General features: G+C 41.6%; 1 protein-coding gene across 2 annotated transcripts in view; it reads left to right on the forward strand.

Annotated features, from left to right (window-relative positions):
- LOC112867881 (pregnancy zone protein-like) overlaps nt 1–16,471 on the forward strand; it is a 48,102-nt gene extending 31,631 nt beyond the window's left edge. The window contains exons 17-36 of one of the 2 annotated variants that reach the window (XM_025930906.2): nt 562–661; nt 3,898–4,057; nt 4,437–4,665; nt 4,978–5,104; nt 5,285–5,406; nt 5,623–5,674; nt 7,866–7,949; nt 8,470–8,646; nt 8,938–9,025; nt 9,905–10,061; nt 10,447–10,521; nt 10,810–10,993; nt 11,418–11,641; nt 12,477–12,695; nt 12,849–12,979; nt 13,354–13,444; nt 14,123–14,191; nt 14,524–14,626; nt 15,014–15,055; nt 15,703–16,471. In XM_025930906.2, the coding sequence (XP_025786691.2) occupies nt 562–661; nt 3,898–4,057; nt 4,437–4,665; nt 4,978–5,104; nt 5,285–5,406; nt 5,623–5,674; nt 7,866–7,949; nt 8,470–8,646; nt 8,938–9,025; nt 9,905–10,061; nt 10,447–10,521; nt 10,810–10,993; nt 11,418–11,641; nt 12,477–12,695; nt 12,849–12,979; nt 13,354–13,444; nt 14,123–14,191; nt 14,524–14,626; nt 15,014–15,055; nt 15,703–15,725 (2,457 nt within the window). In that variant the 3' untranslated portion in view covers nt 15,726–16,471. Of the gene's footprint in view, nt 1–561; nt 662–3,895; nt 4,058–4,436; nt 4,666–4,977; nt 5,105–5,284; nt 5,407–5,622; nt 5,675–7,865; nt 7,950–8,469; nt 8,647–8,937; nt 9,026–9,904; nt 10,062–10,446; nt 10,522–10,809; nt 10,994–11,417; nt 11,642–12,476; nt 12,696–12,848; nt 12,980–13,353; nt 13,445–14,122; nt 14,192–14,523; nt 14,627–15,013; nt 15,056–15,702 lie in introns of both variants that reach the window. The other variant, XM_086714123.1, reaches the window with a different exon arrangement.
- The last annotated feature ends 2,399 nt before the right edge of the window (nt 16,472–18,870 follow it).

Here is an 18,870-nt window from a genome sequence, read left to right on the forward strand (position 1 = left end):
GTTCCGGCTGGACTAAGAATTAGATTTCCATGAGACAGATTAACAGGAGAGAAAAACGGTTTTATTACATGCTCTGGGGGCCCAATAATGAAATGGAGACCTAAAGGAATGAACAAACAGGAAGCTTTTGTACTTTTTAGCCAAAGAGAAGACAAATTTGTGGGAAACTGACGGGATAAAGAAAACATGTTCGGGAGCTTTAGAATTCTAAATGGAATTTGGGCTGAGGTCATAGATTAAAAAAATAATAACGGGGTTTGTTTCTACAACATTCTTGGCTTTAAAGTTCCTATTTCTGGTGATAAGGATTTTTATTTTCCTTACCCTTTCCATGAAAAGGTACCTTTCATGTGGGAGATTTATTTACCGCTGTGAGGAAGACAGAGGAGGCATTGAGTGTCCTTGAACCAAATGTTTCCCAACTAGCCTCAATTCAAAATAATCAATATGCTATATTCGCTTTGGGCAGCCTGCTCTTGACCCCTACAGTACAAATGTAAGAAAAGATTCCATTCTCAGGATTGGATTGCCAATATGCTTTAATAATCCATTTTCTTCCAGTCTGCAGGATTAAATATTTTTACCAACTCAAAACTCCACAGTCCGTCTTTTTGTTGGCTGCCTCCACCATATCCACCATATCCTGTAGACTATGAAGACGGTAAGGGGGAGATACCTTTGCCTGCTAAGATAATAGGGGAAAAAAGGATGTTTTGCTGGGGTGGGGTGGGATGAAAAGTTATTTTTCTGAGTATTGAATCTTGTGACTCTTGTGAATCTGCCGCGACTTCTTGGTGAGTTTTCTTCAAATAACACCCCCTCCCCTCCAAAAAGAAACAATTTTTTTTTTAATTTTTTTTCAACGTTTATTTATTTATTTGGGACAGAGAGAGACAGAGCATGAACGGGGGAGGGGCAGAGAGAGAGGGAGACACAGAATCGGAAACAGGTTCCAGGCTCTGAGCCGTCAGCCCAGAGCCTGACGTGGGGCTCGAACTCAAGGACCGCGAGATCGTGACCTGACTGAAGTCAGACGCTCAACAGACTGCACCACCCAGGCACCCCAAGAAACAATTTTTAAAGCAATTATCGTTTCATGTTTTTTACTCTGTCTCTGAGATCAAAGTTGACTGCTTTTTTGTCCTAGCCTTCAGTAGTCTTGCGATTTCAAATCCTCCCTATCCACTGTGGGTTCAACACCTCAATTAGTCGGCATAAGACAGATTTTACTGCAATAACAACCAAACCCCCACAGCTCAGCAACTAAGATGACAACAGTTTGCTTTTCTTTGTTCACTCACACAAAACTGCATATGCATCCAGTAGCTGTCCAGAACGGCTCCCTCCCAAACAGTGAGTTAGGGGTACCTGTACTATTTTCATCTTGTGACTCCATTTCCCCTGTGCCATCCAAGACCATTACCATGGGAAAGGAGGGAAATGATTATTTTGTCCTGCTGTGGAAGTGGGATATCTGCCCTTCCTGCAAGGAAGGCTGAGAAATGTGAAAGATCGTATGGACATTAATTGTCTCTGTCATATTCTTTTATGAAAATCAAAGTGACTTTGATATGTCGAACGAAATAGAATAGCCCAACTTTTGGCAGTTAGACTACTGGTCTCCTTGTGTGTTTCAAGTATACCTGACAAAGAGGAAAATTTGAAAAGATGCTGAGTATTCTTTTCTATTGCTGTCACGTCTAGAGAAAGTTTTCTCTACGCATTTGTATATCCACTAGTCCTACTTTCTAATAAGAAATGTTCTAGTATAAAGTGTTCCTTAAAAATAAAATAAACACGGACTTGACTACGGTAGACATTATTTACCTAAGAAGACAAAGAATAAAGTTCTAGTTGGCAACAGAGGAGCAAATCAGAATATTCCCTCAACAGAAAGAAAATTCTGTATAGTGAAAAAAGCAGTGTGCTAAGGGCCAAGGGACATGTTCTTATCTGTGTGGTAGGTCATATGGGACTTTCCAAATTCACAGACTAAGGCTCAACTTCTTCAAATCTGAAATCAGAATGACAACATCAAAGTTACTGAGCATGTGTTGTGAGCATAAATGAAAAAATATAATCATGTTGCCATGAATAGTATATGTTTAAAAAAATAATTGAAAAGACGGGTGACTGGGTGGCTCAGTCAGTTAAGCTTCTGACTCTTGATTTCAGCTCAGTTGATGATCTCGCGGTTCGTAAGTTTGAGCCCCGCATTGGGCTCTGCACTGGCGGTACACAGCTTGCTTGGGATTCTCTCCTCTCTCTCTCCCTCTCTCTCTGCCACCCAACCCCTCTCAAGATAAAGAAATAAACCTAAAAAATAATAATGATAATAATAATAATAATTGAAAAGCACTATTACTTTATTTTCCTATCCCTCTTAATACCAAGTGTGTATTTTCTTTCCAGACATGAGAGAAAACATGCTCATAGAATGATCCAGAAAACCTAAAAACAGAGTAGTGTCATTACGTTCTTACCCCAAATATTCTGTAAGACTCTATGCAAACTTTGCATTTGTATTTGTCACCTACCCATTCTTTCCTTTTCCTTCTCAGTTATACCACCTTATTCTTGTGCCTCATTATTTCATAACGAAATTACTTACAAACCACCCTAATTTACTTGTCTTGCCTCCGGTCCTTCTTCACGTCGGTCTATCCTGGATACTGTGAAGGGCACTATCACCCTTCAACGTTGCTCTTATCATGTCACTTATTTCCCATAGATGGTCACCATTTCCAGAATTCATAGAATTATTGTACTTAAGGCTTTAGAAAGGCATGTTCCACTGTATTATTTTATGTGTATGTAAAATATATATCATATTTATATTTATATATTTACACCTGTGATCTTTAGATCTTCTGATCTCTAGAGTGTCACTTTTTTTTTTAATTTTTTTTTCAACGTTTATTTATTTTTGGGACAGAGAGAGACAGAGCATGAACAGGGGAGGGGCAGAGAGAGAGGGAGACACAGAATCGGAAACAGGCTCCAGGCTCTGAGCCATCAGCCCAGAGCCCGACGCGGGGCTCGAACTCACGGACCGGAATGCGAGATCGTGACCTGGCTGAAGTCGGACGCTTAACCGACTGCACCACCCAGGCGCCCCTCTAGAGTGTCACTTTTATTTAAATCAAGCTAACTCCTGCATTAACAGATCTACTTTATTTGCCCTAATCTTCCTGGTACTTCATTATATAACTACACCTACTGTTTACTCAACAAACCCTCAAAATAGACATCTCACTCCCTTTTCCCTGTGGAGCATCCCTTCTGACCTCTGTGTACATACTTTTAGAGCCCTTTCCTTCAAATATCTCCTCGATTCTCCTTTGTTTCTCGTCTTTCAGTGATCATCTAAAATTCTACTTTGGTAAAGTCGTTCCTGGTCACTCAAAGTTCATTTTCTGTCCTTTATTGAGTTTCTGGGGTCTATAACATCCTCTACTGTATTCTAGTGTTTGTGTCCCTATCTCGTTCACTGTCAAGGAAAAAAGCGTTTCTTAAATCCTTTCTGTAGCTAGTACTCATTCTTTGCATTCAGTTCTCACTGCCAGTGGAGAACAGGTGATCATCCTTTCAGTGTAAAGGCACTATTTGGTGTGTTATTCCTCCCGTTGCTAGTTGAATAATCCACAGAGAGCTACATTTGTTTTCATTTCTGGAGACAGATACATTTACCTCCAGACTCTTTGAAGGAGATAGGATTAGCTTTCCTAGAGAACAAATGGGTAAGTGAACAAAGTAACAAGCTGATAAGTTAAATTGCTCTGATAATGAACATTCCCTGAGCAAATGACCTCATTCTGCTTGAGAAACTAGGCAACGCGAAGAAATTCATGATAAAAATGAGGTTTATGTTGGGCCCTTCGTATTGTCTTTCCACAGCCCGTCTACAAGTCTTACCACAAGTAGCACCTGGTGTTGGAGGAAGAGCTCAATCAGTAGCAATGAATGAGAATGTTCCAGCCGTAGTAGAACGTCCCATGAAAGAGACAATCCGAAAGTACTTCCCTGAGACCTGGATCTGGGACTTGGTACCCCTCGAGTAAGTTGTGTGTTGCCCAGAATTTAGTTTAGGAAAAGATGTGACTCCTCCTCTTTGATTCTGGTGTTAGCGTTGGTTCCTGAGCCCTTCAGTGCTGTTCCATTTCTTTCCAGTAAACATTTAGGCTCATAGTTCATTGATCTCATAGATCAGCAATGCGAATTTTTTTCTAATTTCATCCTGAGATATCTAAAACAATGGAAAGTGGGAAGCTACCCTTGCCTCTAAAAAGAAAAGAAAAACTTCCAGAGACCTCCTGAGGAGTCCCAAGTTTAGCATTGGCCACACTGGGTTACTAAGTTGCCCCGCTCTAGAATCAGCTACGGCCCGTGTTAAAAAATGTGTTGACTCACAGCGTTCCTCTTTTTTCCTTCTCCAGTTTATCGGGTAGAAGTGAGTTGGCAGCGAAGGTCCCTGACACCATCACTGAGTGGAAGGCCCATGCACTCTGCTTGTCTGGAACCACGGGGCTGGGTCTCTCCCCCATCATCTCTCTTCAAGTGTTCCAGCCCTTCTTCGTGGAACTCACTCTCCCCTACTCCGTGGTTCGAGGAGAAGACTTTACCCTCAAAGCCACCGTGTTCAATTATTTGTCCCACTGCATTCGGGTAAGGGCCCTTCTCTGGGATCAAGCAAGAGTACAAGGAAGGCACCCAATCGCCATTCATTATCCCGGTCTCCTACATAATCCCCCGGCAAATCATAGCTGAATAATGATGTAGGCTAATTTTGGAATGGAATAGGTGCTAAGAGCAAAGCTACCTGACTCGTCCAAGGTGGTAACGTTATATTTGCTTGGGGTTCTATATTTTCTGTGTATTCCTAAATTCAGATATTATTTCCACCTGATTCCTTCTTCCCCCCACCCCACCCCCCCGCCCGTGTTCTTTCTCACACCTGTGGGCGGGTATGGGGTTCAGGTCAGCGTGCAGCTAGAAGCCTTCCCTGACAACTCGGCCGACCTAGTGAGAAAGAATGAAGCCAATCACTGCGTCTGTGGAAGCAGGCAGAAAACGGTGTCCTGGACTGTGACTCCAAAGTCACTGGGTGAGTGATAAGGTTGTTGGCAACTCCCACTTCCTGCGTTGTAGTGATTTGCTTTCCACCCTGACCCTGACCCGGATACGTGGGGTTTTTCCCTCCTCCTTCAACCATGATGCACTGAAAGAAAACCATCATATTCAATATGGAATCACTGTTTAACTCCTTAAGGATCTTATTTTCCAGGCAAGGTGAATTTCACAGCTACCGTGGAGGCCCTGCAGTCTGAAGAATTGTGCGGCAACGAGGTGCCTACAGTCCCGGTGGTTGGGCAGAAGGACACTGTAGTCAAGCCCTTATTAGTTGAGGTACGTGGGTAAACTTCCGGAGTCTCAGAGGCCTTATTATATTATATAGCATTACCTACTATGTATGTGAGTGCCATTTCGTTCCCAAGAATAGAAATGGATCTGCAGCTCAGTGTCTAACATTTTCCCCTCTCCTTTAGAGTAATTGGGGTCTTTTTTTCTTCTACACTCAGTATGACTTTACTTTTTCACTTTTTTTTTTTTCCCAACGAAAAGCCTGAAGGAATAGAACAGGAGGAAACTTTCAACACACTCCTCTGTGCATCAGGTAAGGGTCAAAAGTAGACAAAATTCTCACTTTCAGCCACTCGCCCAAGTGTAGGGTTGTAGAATGCCATATGCGCTATGGTTTCCTCTGGAGAAAAAAAATAGCATACTCTCCCAAGGGCAAACCTCAGGGCATTTGATTCAGAACAGTCTTTTCCAGATGAAGACTCAAAGAAGTTAAAAGACTTACCTAAAAGTTTCTGACTAATAAGGAGAGCCAAAGCTGATGACCGCAGAACAGGATTCTTTCCAATGCACCTGCGTTTATCAAACTTCTCCCTCAATAATTTTCAAAGTATTGAAATACCTGTGTGGCAAGAGTAGTCATTATTCAATGACTAGTTTAAGTGTACTCAAATTTAACTTACTCATGTAAGTCATTTGAAGAAGAACTTCAGGTCACTAGCATATATAGAAAACCAATATCTTACTAATACTATCAACAAAACGATATAAAAATGACCATGAAAATGTTCAACTCTGCACCATCTAGAACCATCTTGAGAACAGTGCTCGGTGTGCAGATCTCTCCTGTATGTGAGCATCCCTTGATAATCTCATTCAGTCACAGAACTTGAATAACTTGAATAACTCCAGCTTTGCACTGGAGACAGCAAAATGTACAACTTGGGTCCACACTGCCTTCCTAATTCAGACTCGTGTATTCAGCTGCCCACTTATCAACTCCGCTGACGGGCCTGTGGACTCATCGGTATTTCAAAACCAGCATGTTCAAAACTACACTTCTCCTGGTTCCCACAAACCTGCTCCTCCTGCCATTTTTTTTTTTTTATCCATCTCAGATGATAAAAATCCCATGCTTCTATTTGCCTGAAGCACAAATTTCGTAGTCATCCTTCACCATCACTTCATTACATTCCACACCCAACCTGTTTTCAACTATGATCGGCTCCACCTTGACATTTTATCCAGAACCTTCTTACTTCTCACCATGTGCACTTCGACTCTAGTCTTTTCTCTCCTGGATCATCTCAATAACCTCCTAACCGGTCGCCTGGCCACCTGCCCTTGATCCCGGACAGCAGGAGGGATTATTTAAAGCACACTTCAGATCATGGGCCCCGTCTGTTCAGACCTTCCGAGAATTTCCCATGTCCCTGAAAGTTACAGCCTATTCCTCCAATGTCCCCTCCAAACCCTCACGATTGCCATGACTTCATACCCTGTGACTCTCTCCCTCACTCACCCTCCTCTGGGCACAGTGGACTCCCAGTCTGGTCTCGGAACACAGCCAGCATGCTCTAATCTCTGGAGTCTTTTCGCTTTTTGTTCCTTTTCCCTGGAAGTCTCTTCCCCCAGATATGTGTAAATAATATCCCTTGACATCCTTCAAATCTCCGGTCGCCTATGATTTTATTGAAGAGAGGAGCTTACTTCACACCAGCTCTGTCTTTGTCTTACCAGCTGTCCCATATAAACATTCTGCTTTAATTTTCTCTATAGAACTTCTTTCTTTTTTTAATTTTTTTTTAACGTTTATTTATTTTTGAGACAGAGAGAGACAGAGAGACAGAGCATGAACGGGGGAGGGGCAGAGAGAGAGGGAGACACAGAATTGGAAGCAGGCTCCAGGCTCTGAGCCATCAGCCCAGAGCCCGACGCGGGGCTCGAACTCACGGACCGCGAGATCGCGACCTGAGCCGAAGTCGGACGCTCAATCGACTGAGCCACCCAGGCGCCCCACTATAGAACTTCTTAACGCCTATCATACTAAATATGGGTTTGTTATCTGATTCCTCCCGTTAAAATGAAAACTCTGGGAAGTCAGGAACTTTTTTTTTTTTGAAAATTGTTATATCATTGCACTTGAAGCAGAAGCCGGTATATCGCGTGCACTTAATGCATATTTATGGAATGGAGGTATTTTTAAAAAAACACTCATCATATATACCAGCATAAACAGTTAGGGGAAGAAAATAGTCATAACATAAGGCATGTGCTCAGAAGGAAATCGGTACAAATTTAGCACAGACATATATTAGTTAATATGGACTTCACTGCGAGCTGAACCATGACTTTAGGAGAAACTTGGACGGCATCAAAGAAATTATACAGTGATCCAGAGAAAGGACGGGTGGGAATTTGATCAAAAAGGGGAAGAACTTGAAACAAAAGTAGGACATTGCTCTCTTGTTGTCCCTCCCTTATACATATTTGTCTTCTTTCATTAGAAACTGGAGTGTCTGAAAAGCTGTCACTCAAAGTTCCTTCAGATGTGGTTGAAGGATCTGCCAGGGCGACATATTCGGTTTTGGGTGAGTCTGCCAGCCCGAGGCAAACAGCTTTCCATCTCACTATTCTCGTGCACGCAGCCTCACTATCCACAGTTTAGACATTGGCTGTAGGCATTCGTTTGAGAGAAAGAGTGCTAAGCTAAGAATCGCATTGGGTATTAGTCAGAAGGGGGGCTGAACAGATGTTGTGCTACCTTGACACACTCTAAAAAGTACCAAGGGTCACCTCTCGGTGCCCTCAAATTCAAGAGACTGACTAGGTGGTGAGGCATCCTAAAAGTCGGTTTTTACCGGACAAGTTGTTCATCAGAAAAGATGGTTCCTGCCATTCAGTTTTTTCCATCCTTGAACCACTGACTTTATTTTTCCCACTTTTCTCTATCCTTTCTATTTCTTGTTTTCCTTCGTCTCTTATGCTTTCCTGTCCTTCTCTCTATAAGTGATTTGACCTCACGCTTTGCTAGTAATCTATCTTCCTATCCCAACATAGACCAGCTCTGAGTGCCTCGGATTTTTTTTTTTTATGTCTCTCATTCCCCAGGTGACATACTAGGTTCTGCAATGCGAAATCTCCAGAATCTTCTCCGGATGCCATATGGTTGTGGAGAGCAGAATATGGTCCTTTTTGTCCCTAACATCTATGTTCTGAACTATCTGAATGAGACAGGACAGCTGACGGAGGATATCAAGTCCAAAGCCATCAGCTATCTTGTCAGTGGTGAGAGATTACCCCGAAAGGAGAAATCTTAACTGATTCCCTAAATAGCTCTTTCACTGAACTCCAATCAGTTTCTCCTTGGTTAAGATTTAAAAAAAAATCACCGTTGCTACGATAACCAATCAAATGTCCCACTATACCTCCAGAAAATTCAATGGCATTATCCAGTCTTGGAGGTATCTTGATAACACAGTAGTTTTCCTAAGATTCCTCACCAAGTTTTGAGGAAAAGACTGATTAATTCTCCAATGTTTCTGCTATTTCCTAAACCTACGAATACTTCCTTTTCAGGGTACCAAAGGCAGTTGAATTATAAGCACAAAGATGGATCATACAGCACCTTTGGGGATTATGATAGTAGAAGTCAGGGAAACACTTGGTAAGATAATTATTTCCATATGCTCACTGTGGATTCATTCTATTTGGGAATTCTGGAGATATTGATTCTCTGATTCCTGGAGTTGTTTCATGGAATGCGCTATCCTTTAAAACTCCACAAGCCTGTCATCGCTATCGTGTGATCTCACCAATTCATGTGTGAACGCTCACCTGTTGCAATAGTAGATGGCAGTAAAATAAAGATCCCCCAGGGGCGCCTGGGTGGCGCAGTCGGTTAAGCGTCCGACTTCAGCCGGGTCACGATCTCGCGGTCCGTGAGTTCGAGCCCCGCGTCGGGCTCTGGGCTGATGGCTCGGAGCCTGGAGCCTGTTTCCGATTCTGTGTCTCCCTCTCTCTCTGCTCCTCCCCCGTTCATGCTCTGTCTCTCTCTGTCCCAAAAATAAATAAACGTTGAAAAAAAAAATTAAAAAAAAAAAAAAAAAAAAAGATCCCCCAAAATGGAAATATAAGGCAGGAAGCATTGTAATGTGAATGGTAAGAGAAGAAGCTTCTATACTGTGTATTAAGGGAAGGAAGAGGGAAAGGACAGAAAGAGACTGTGATGTGATAAAGAATCATTTAGGAAATGGCAGTTTGGGTGACGGACAGCGTTGTCGGGCAAACATTTTGCACGAAAAAAAAGTGGAAAAAAAAAGTGGAAAGTTCTTCATCGACTCTGAAGAAACCAGTTAAGTCGAGAGATTCAAGAAAGAACTCAGATAGTTGCTGCACAAACAAAAGAATATTTAGCGTGCACGTGTCCTGTCCCCACCAATTCCCCCAATGGTTGAGTTGTGAAGACCAAAGTCTGAATGCCGTTGCCCAAAATGAGCTTTGAACGTGAGAAGGTCCTCATGTCTGTCTCTTCTGTGCTGGACAGGCTTACTGCATTTGTGCTCAAGTCCTTTGCTCAAGCCCGGTCGTACATTTTTGTGGAGAACTCGCACATCACGGATGCCCTCACTTGGCTCTCACAGAAGCAGAAGGAAAATGGTTGTTTCCAACGCTCCGGATCACTGCTAAACAATGCTATTAAGGTGGTGCCATTAATTTTGTTCTGGTCCCTGGAAATAGTCACATGTAGGGACAAAGATACTCCTACTGATTCCTCGAGTCTCAGTGACATAGATTTGAGGTAGGGCGGTAGGTTCTAAAAGTTTCTGCAACTTGACAACACATCGGTAGTTTTTTAGGGAATTAAAATAGTGTGCGAAACGCCTCAGCATGTTACTAAGAGTGAGGGTGAGTGATTTGGAACTGATTCAAGAATTTTAGGGTGGAGGAGAAAGAGGGGAAAATCAATCATACTGCACAAGAAAAGATGCTTTCTGGTGAAAAGTGAGCAAGGGGAAAAGTAGAGTTAGTCAACTCTGGCTAATGAATATTGGAATGTTTGAGTATCTCTGCCTGTGATCTTTACAGGGTGGGGTAGACGACGAAGTGACGCTCTCCGCCTACATCACCATTGCTCTGCTGGAGATGCCACTGCCTGTCACTGTATGTACCAGCACAGTCCCGATATCCTGTCTCACAAATATAAGGAATACAAATCACGAAATTATGAATCTCTGAGGACGATGAGTCGTGGTTTTTATGTTATTTAATTTTGGTATATTTTCACTGGCACATAAAAGACTAAATACTTTTGGAAGTCGCAGAGGAAATTATTCTCGGGTCAGAACCGTGATGTCACGTGACACATGGAGACTATTAATCCGGTGTTAGCCTGGAGATCGTTCATTAGCCTGGTTGTGCTAGATAAAGATCTTTTTTCATCTGCTTTAGCACCCTGTTGTCCGCAACGCTCTATTCTGCCTGGAAAGTGCCTGGAGATCCATTTCAGAGTCAGAGGCCCAAGGAAATCTTGTCTACACCAAAGCATTATTGGCCTATGCCTTTGCCCTAGCAGGAAACCAGGCCAAGCGAAGTGAGCTGCTTGAATCACTGGACAAAGATGCTGTGAAAGAAGGTAAGAGTTGCTACGGTGAAAGGAGGTAGAATTTACCTCCGGAATCACCAGTGATCAAAAGAAGGAAGAGAACCTATCATGACTATAGTACATCACATATATCACATTATATTATTATAATGATGATAAGAATAATTATCATTGATCCAACGCTTCAATTCTGTAGGTGACATGGAATATTCTTTCAGTTCACACATTATAGACTCTGCAGCCCAACCTCTAATATCACACCAGTATGTAACAGACACAAAGAAAAAAAACTGTGATTTACTGGAAACGTAAATTGGCAAAGCGTTGCTCGATTGGTGATTACTATTTTTACACCGGCTCACTACTACGTGAGCTCTAACGCTAATGAATATTCATGAATCAGATTTAAAAGTCATTCTTTAAGTTGAAGATCATACTCTTTTCCCTTTCAAAGATGAGTCGATCCACTGGCAGCGTCCTGGGAAAGTTCAAGAAGTTCCGTCGCTCTATTATCAACCCCGGGCTCCTTCTGTTGAAGTGGAGATGACCTCTTACTTGCTCCTTGCCTATCTTACTGCTCGGCCTACCCCATCTTCGGAAGATCTGTCTGTGGCTTCACGTATTGTGAAATGGATCACCAAGCAACAAAACCCCAATGGGGGCTTCTCCTCCACTCAGGTCTGTGGAGAGACCCTGGGAAGAAAAATAAACACCTGACTACATATGTAGACACGACCATATTCTAGGAGTTGGATAATTGGATAATATTTCTAATTCATACTTTCTCCATTCCTCCATCAGCAGAAGGGTTCCAGCCCCCTGTCTTAATGTATTCATTACTGCGCTGCCCTTTGTACAGTCTTTCTTATCTTCTCTCCTTAGTGGACCCCCAACTGTAAAATAGATCAATCTTTTTAACGCAGTATTTCATAAAATTACTTCCTCGTTAAAGTAAATCTTTTTTTCACCCAAAGACTAGAATCGTCTAATATTTTATTCAAAACATTTCCTCTCCCCAGTAAACACGAAGACTCCTATCTGCTTGGGCTGATCCCTTTGCTTTTTTCTGGAATTGGCTCCCTCCTTTTTCTGTGTCTTCCCACCCTGGTAGTCCCTGATGCCCCTCTTCTGTCTATGTAAACCCTTCTCATGATTCATCCATACTCTTATGTCTAACATTCTTCACAGTCTCCTCTGACTATCTAGCTCCGATTTCTTCTCCTTTCTTCGAATGTGTACACATGTATTATTATATACATTTATAAATTATCGAGATAACCTCTGCTTTATGTCAAATATCTGGGTCGAATTTCCATGTGTTGAGTGTAAATTACTTGAATGGGGAAACTTTTTAATGTCCCCCCCCCCACCAAGGACATAGAATAGTTTATGATTAATAACAGGTCTGCGTTTGTCACTAAATAACTCCGAGAGAGAGTAGGGTTGATATGATTTACATCCAGTATGATTTTGGTACCTTCTCTCCCGTGATTTCTGCCCCATCTCTTTTCAGGACACAGTGGTAGCGCTTCAAGCCCTGTCCAAATATGGAGCCGCAACGTTCAGTAAAATGGAGAAAGCTGCTGTAGTCACTGTCAAGTCTTCGGAGACCTTCTCGGAAAAATTCCAAGTACACAATGCCAACCGCCTGTTGCTTCAGGAAATCAGGTTGCCAGAGATTCCAGGGGAGTACAGCACGACCGTGTCAGGATCAGGATGTGTGTACCTCCAGGTGAGACTACCAGGGCGTAAGGGAAAAGTCTCAAGAATTAGATACGAACCTCCAAATGGAGAAAGGCATGTGGGCTAAGAAGAGATATGAATCTTCTAGAAGAGACAGACTATTAAAGTGCAAAGATAAGGGATGTTTTTAAATTTGTTCTAGACATCCCTGAGATATAATGTCCTGCCCAAGAAAGAAGGGAAAGTTCCCTTCGCTCTGAAGGTTGATACTCTCCCCAAGAATTGTGATGGCGTAGAAGCTCACAGGAAACTGCAGATTCACATCAACATTAGGTAAATCCTTGTGTAGGTAAGACCTTTCGTAGAATATTGAGAAACCGATTTTCTTGTGCGGGGAACTTCCGTTGTCCAAGATCACACATTGTGAATGTGTAATTCTTGCAATATTCACTAGCGAGAAAATGTTCTTCACTCTTGCTGAAAAGCCTTAACACTGAGAACATGATGTTGCCATACCTGCAGAGTGTGAGTTCATAATGGTGGGTTTTCCAAACAACAATAGCAAAAGCAAATAAAGTAGATGGGGAAGCTGCGTGGTGGTTAAGGATAGAAAACACCAGAAGTAAAAGAGAGGGGGAGACTTCTGTCCTGAACAAACTCCAAAGGATTTTGTTTGAATGCCTTCTCCCGATGCCTTGACTTTGTAGTTACACTGGAGAACGACCAAGCTCCAACATGGCCATTGTTGACGTGAAGATGATATCAGGCTTCATACCTGTGAAATCATCAGTGAAAAGGGTAAGCCCTATATCCCTTACAGATATCAAAGTCATGATAAATACTGACATTTGTGCTGGTCAATTTTATTTTACTGATTCAGTTTTACTTTATTTTACTGATTCAATTTTCAAGAGGTGTACTCCCTCAAACTTACTTCCCTAGAGTGTGCTTACGTCATTTTAATAGTGAATCATCCCTCTTATGTGGTATCAGGTATAAGACGTAAGTCCCAGACATGGCTCCAGCAGGCCCGGAGACATCTAGATATGTGGAGAGGTATTGAATTATCTTCCAATCGTGTATGTTAAAAAGGGAAAATATATCACATATATACACACGTATATGATATAAAAAGATGCCAGAGAGAGAGAGAGAAATGTGATAGTCTCCCTTTTTCTTTTTATATGTAAAGGATAATTCTCTCTTATATATTACGAAAATATGTGTGTTATGGATAGATTAGTTAGATGACAGATTGACAGGTAGGTAATAGACAGATAGATACAGAGATACAGAGGTATAAATAATGGTAGATAATATAGAAAGGGCTTAATACATATTGCTATATTCCTGAAGAAATCACAATTAGCAATTTGGATGTTTCCGAGCAGCCCATTGGATCATAAATACCTGAAAAGTACTCTCAGCCTGGAATTTCCTCATCTCATATATCTGCCTTATGGTCTTGATCAACAGCTCCAAGAAAAGCCTCAGATTCAAAGGACTGAAGTGAGCACCAACCATGTCCTGATTTACTTTGAAGAGGTGAGATTCTGTAGACTCTGCCAGATCCGGGAACACTACTAGAGGTTCCAACACACCAATCCAGACCCTAGATAATAATGTTTTTCAGACACCCAGGTGAAGGAGGCTGAACCAGTCCACAAAGTTCAAGCTTACTACATCTCACTGTCCATAGAATCATCTTTTTTGTCCTTCCTGTATCTGTCACTGAGTCCCAAAATGCCATTCTCTCCAAAGGTTTTGTTACAGACGGATAGCGTAACCGTAAGATTTGATGATATCATAGGAAGAGAGGATGGTAACTGGTAACTAAGTTAATCTTGGATTCCAATTTGGTTTTCCTGTCTCTCCAGCTAACCAATCAGACCCTGAGTTTCTCCTTCTCAGTGGAACAAGACATCCAAGTAAACAATTTAAAACCAGCTACTGTAAAAGCCTATGATTATTATGAGACAGGTAAGTGGGATTCATACGTGCTGAGCCTTAAAAAGAAAGAACTAACTAACCGAAAGAACTAACTAACCTGGTAAAGGGTCACCTTAACTGAAACAAAACTGCGCAGTCTCTTTCCCTGGAGGAAGAAGCGAGTCTGCGGTCATTGGATAGGTACAGCTCCTACCCTGTGTCCAGGCCTACCCGGTGTCCAAAGAGAGACAGCCTTCCATTTGTGAAACCAGGCCCTGAATTCTGTATCCAAGTCCACCTTCTTCTTCCTCCCCTCTCCACCAATCCTACATGGTTTAGCACAGAAGTTCTTAGTTTACCGCTTATTTATAAGTAACTGCCCAGATGCCTGTTTACTGGAGATCTTCACTCTTTCTGTCTTCCCATTTTGTGTTTCAGAGGAATTCACTATTGAAGAGTACAGTGACCCCTGCAGTGCTGGTAAAGTATAAACAGTAAAATCTAGTGCCAACATGAAAAAAAAAAAAAAAAGCACCTGTCGTCTGCATAAGGCTGTTGCTCGAGTCTATCCTTATCATATTATAAAAGTCCATGGTGTGGCATTTATGAAGCAAACTGTTTCAAATGTATTATCGAATTTCTCAGTAAGAAAAACATGCATGTAAAGTATAATTTCTGAATCTGGGAGTACTTGTTTGCAGATGAATCCAGGAATTTGCCACAGATGAAAACTAAATCATCTAATACTTAGTTTACATTGTATACCCAATGGTGATATATTTGTCACCTATGACATTTTTAGGATGTTTCTACACTTATACCATTTAAGGTCAGGAAATTTTTCCCTGTAACCATCCATATAGCACAGCAGAAGAGATAGGACCTACAAGATTTTCCCTTAGGCTGGTCAACGGTGTTCATCTTTGACAATATAACACTTGCTTTGAGACCTTCAGTTTTCCATTCTAAAATTGGTGGGGGGCGGAGAGGGGGGACAAGAACATCCCTATCATTGAAAGTAATTAAAATTTACTACATTTGAATATTTATGATTGAAATATGAAAATTATTCCTTTAGTAGATGACAGAATTTTCCTAATTTTCCTACCTTTTATTCTACTGTTTAGAATCTGAACACAGAAGTGCTTAAAAATGGAAACGTGTGGGCCTCATCAAATGATCTTCTCTAGCAATGAAGAACAAAGATTGATCAGCAGAAAATATAAACAGGAGACAGGAATCGGAATACATAAAATTTGTATGTGGAATAAATTTATGACATATACACATCTACAATTTCTTTTGTTCTTTATCAATGTTACATTTCCCTTCTGAAATCTGTATCTATTCCCCATAACATTTTTAAAAACACTATTAAAGCTCTACAAAAAGCTGCACTCAAAACACTATAGATAAATCAAAATGGAATTCCAAGAAGTGTCCAGATAACCCACAGGAAGGTAGGGTAAAGAAAGCAATGTTTCCAAATATTGAAAACATCCAAAATGTCCATCAGTAGGTGAATGGTTATACTAACTGTGGTGCATTCATGCCGTGGAATACTACTCAGCAATAAAATGGAACCAACTACCGACTTACACAATCATTTGAATGGATCTCAAAAATATTACGCTGAATGAAAATACAGCCAATGTCAAAAGGTCATAGTGCATGTTTCCTTTTGTCTAACATTACTGAAATGACAAAATGATAGAAATGGAAAACAAATCAGTGGTTTCCAGGGGTTATGGATGGTAAGGCAAGGGAGAATTGGCATGACTATAAAGGGCTAGCTTTAGACACATCTTTGGGTTGATGAAATCCTGTGTGTGTTTCCTTCACAAGTAAAATTTTTGAATTTGTGGAGCTTAATAAAATACAGCCTTTAATAACTATTATGGCTGGTCCGTCTCATTTCTCTGTTTGCATCTTTTCTTTGCAATACTGCTTATTATTTACTCCAGGTAAAACTTTAAAATCCTTTGTGAAGTTAATTATCTCCCTAGTCTTACTGGGTACCATTTAGTGTTGCATTGAATATTAAGCGATTTCTAATGATTCTGAAAGTCAACATTTTACAATATTTAGCCTTCCCTATTCAGACACAGGTTATCTTCATTTATTCAATTCACAAGAAAGTGAATTCTGAATTTGATTTACTCTCTGATTTTGGACTGAACTACAAAGTTAAAATTAGAGGTTGACTTCATAAATATATATAGTGTGATAAGATAAAAGCATGAAGTGGGACGCCTGGGCGGCTCAATCAGTTAAGCACCCAACTCTTGATTTTGGCTCAGGTCATGATCTCATGGTTTGTGGGATCCAGCCCCATGTCAGGCTCTTCACTGACAGAGTAAAGCCTGCTTGGGATTCTCCTTCTCCCTCTGTCTCTCTGCTCCTCCTCTGCTTGTGCTCTCCCTCTCTCTCAAAATAAATATTTTTTAAAAATAAAAATAAAAAATAAAAGCATAAAACAACGTATATACATGGAGACAAATTAAAAGATAAATGCAAGAATAAGATTACGAGGGGCTCCCGGGTGGCTCGGTCGGTTAAGTATGACTCTGGCTGGGGTCATCATCTCACAGTTCGCGGGTTCGAGCCCTGCATGGGGCTCACCTGAGAGTGCAGAGCTTGCTTGGGATTCTCTCTCTCACTCTCTCTCTCCCCTCCCCTCCCCAAGCTCATGCTTTCTCTCTCTCTCAAAATAAATAAACTTAAAAAAAAGAATACGATTACAAGATAATGAAAGACTAGAAACCGTTGAAAGATTTTAAAGCGACAGAATATTTCAGACTTGCATTCTGAGAGTTCACATCCTTGGCAAAGGGAAGAAAGGAGCTTTTGCTGATGTCCAAATACACAGGCCATTTGTGCACAGCCAGGCTATCTTCTTCACACCTAATCACATGGTTTAGCACACATATCTCTCTTCCACACTTCTACACACTTCATATAAAACAAACTAAAAGATTATTTTCCTCTCATCTCCGTATCAGATCTCTTTGAAAATGAAACCTGTATCTTAATCATGCCTGCGGCCTATTCACTTAACACAGTGCTGTGAATATCGTAGGCTCTCAGCAAAACAGAAGTGTGACGGAACAGTTCCCTGAGTGAGCCTGTTCCCAAACGTGGGTACGTGCAAGAGAAATGGAGTAACACAAAGGTGTTGGAATACATCAGGAAGGAAAATGCACTAGAAAGATCATTTCACCCCAAGCTGAGTTGAATTGCTTAATGTGTCACAAATGTGTTATGGAAAAGATTTTCATACTTTTCCCAAGTCAAGTAGATGAGGAGAACAAGGAATTTGGCTTATTTATGAACACCTTAAAACTTGTTTAAAAGTACCTTTTATGCATTCACTGAGCTCAAAGAGGAAAATTAGCGCCTCTGGCTTGCGAAACTAGCTGTCAGCAATCATCAAAGGGGTAAAGACACATTATCACTGCTGTGGGTTGAATTGTGTCCCCCCAAGAAGATACGTTGAAGTCCCAATCCCTGGTACCTGTGAATGTGACCTTATCTGGAAATAGGGAATATCTGTATCTGGAAATACATCTGCAGATGTGATTTAGATGTAAGTTAAGACGAGGAGCACCGGGGTGGCTCATTCGGGGTTAAGCGTCTGAGCTCAGGTCGTGACCTCGCGGTTTGTGAGTTCAAGCACCACATGGGACTCTGCGCTGACGGTTGGGAGCCTGGAGCCTGCCTCAGATTCTGTATCTCCCTCTCTCTCTGTTCCTCCCCTGCTTGCTCACGGTCTCTCTCCCTCTCTCTCAAAGAAATACACAAACAAACATACATTAAAAAAGAAAGGTGGAAATTAAGAGGAGATCAGACTGTGGTAGGATGGACCCTTTATCCAATACTGCTGTTGTTCCATAAGAAAAGGTGACGATATGGGGCGCCTGGGTGGCGCAGTCGGTTAAGCGTCCGACTTCAGCCAGGTCACGATCTCGCAGTCCGTGAGTTCGAGCCCCGCGTCAGGCTCTGGGCTGATGGCTCGGAGCCTGGAGCCTGTTTCCGATTCTGTGTCTCCCTCTCTCTCTGCCCCTCCCCCGTTCATGCTCTGTCTCTCTCTGTCCCAAAAATAAATAAACGTTGAAAAAAAAAAAAAAGAAAAGAAAAGGTGACGATATACAGAGGCAAACATGCACAGAGGGAAGACGATGCCAGACTTGCAGGAAAAATGCCACGTGGTGATGGAGCAGGGACACAAATACCAGGACTGCTGGCAACCAATGAAGCTAAGACAATGGCATGGAAGAGATTGCCCCCAAAAGCAT

Source organism: Puma concolor, chromosome B4, assembly GCF_028749965.1.
Source record: "Puma concolor isolate L17-30 chromosome B4, mPumCon1.1.hap2, whole genome shotgun sequence".
NCBI lineage: Eukaryota > Metazoa > Chordata > Mammalia > Carnivora > Felidae > Puma > Puma concolor.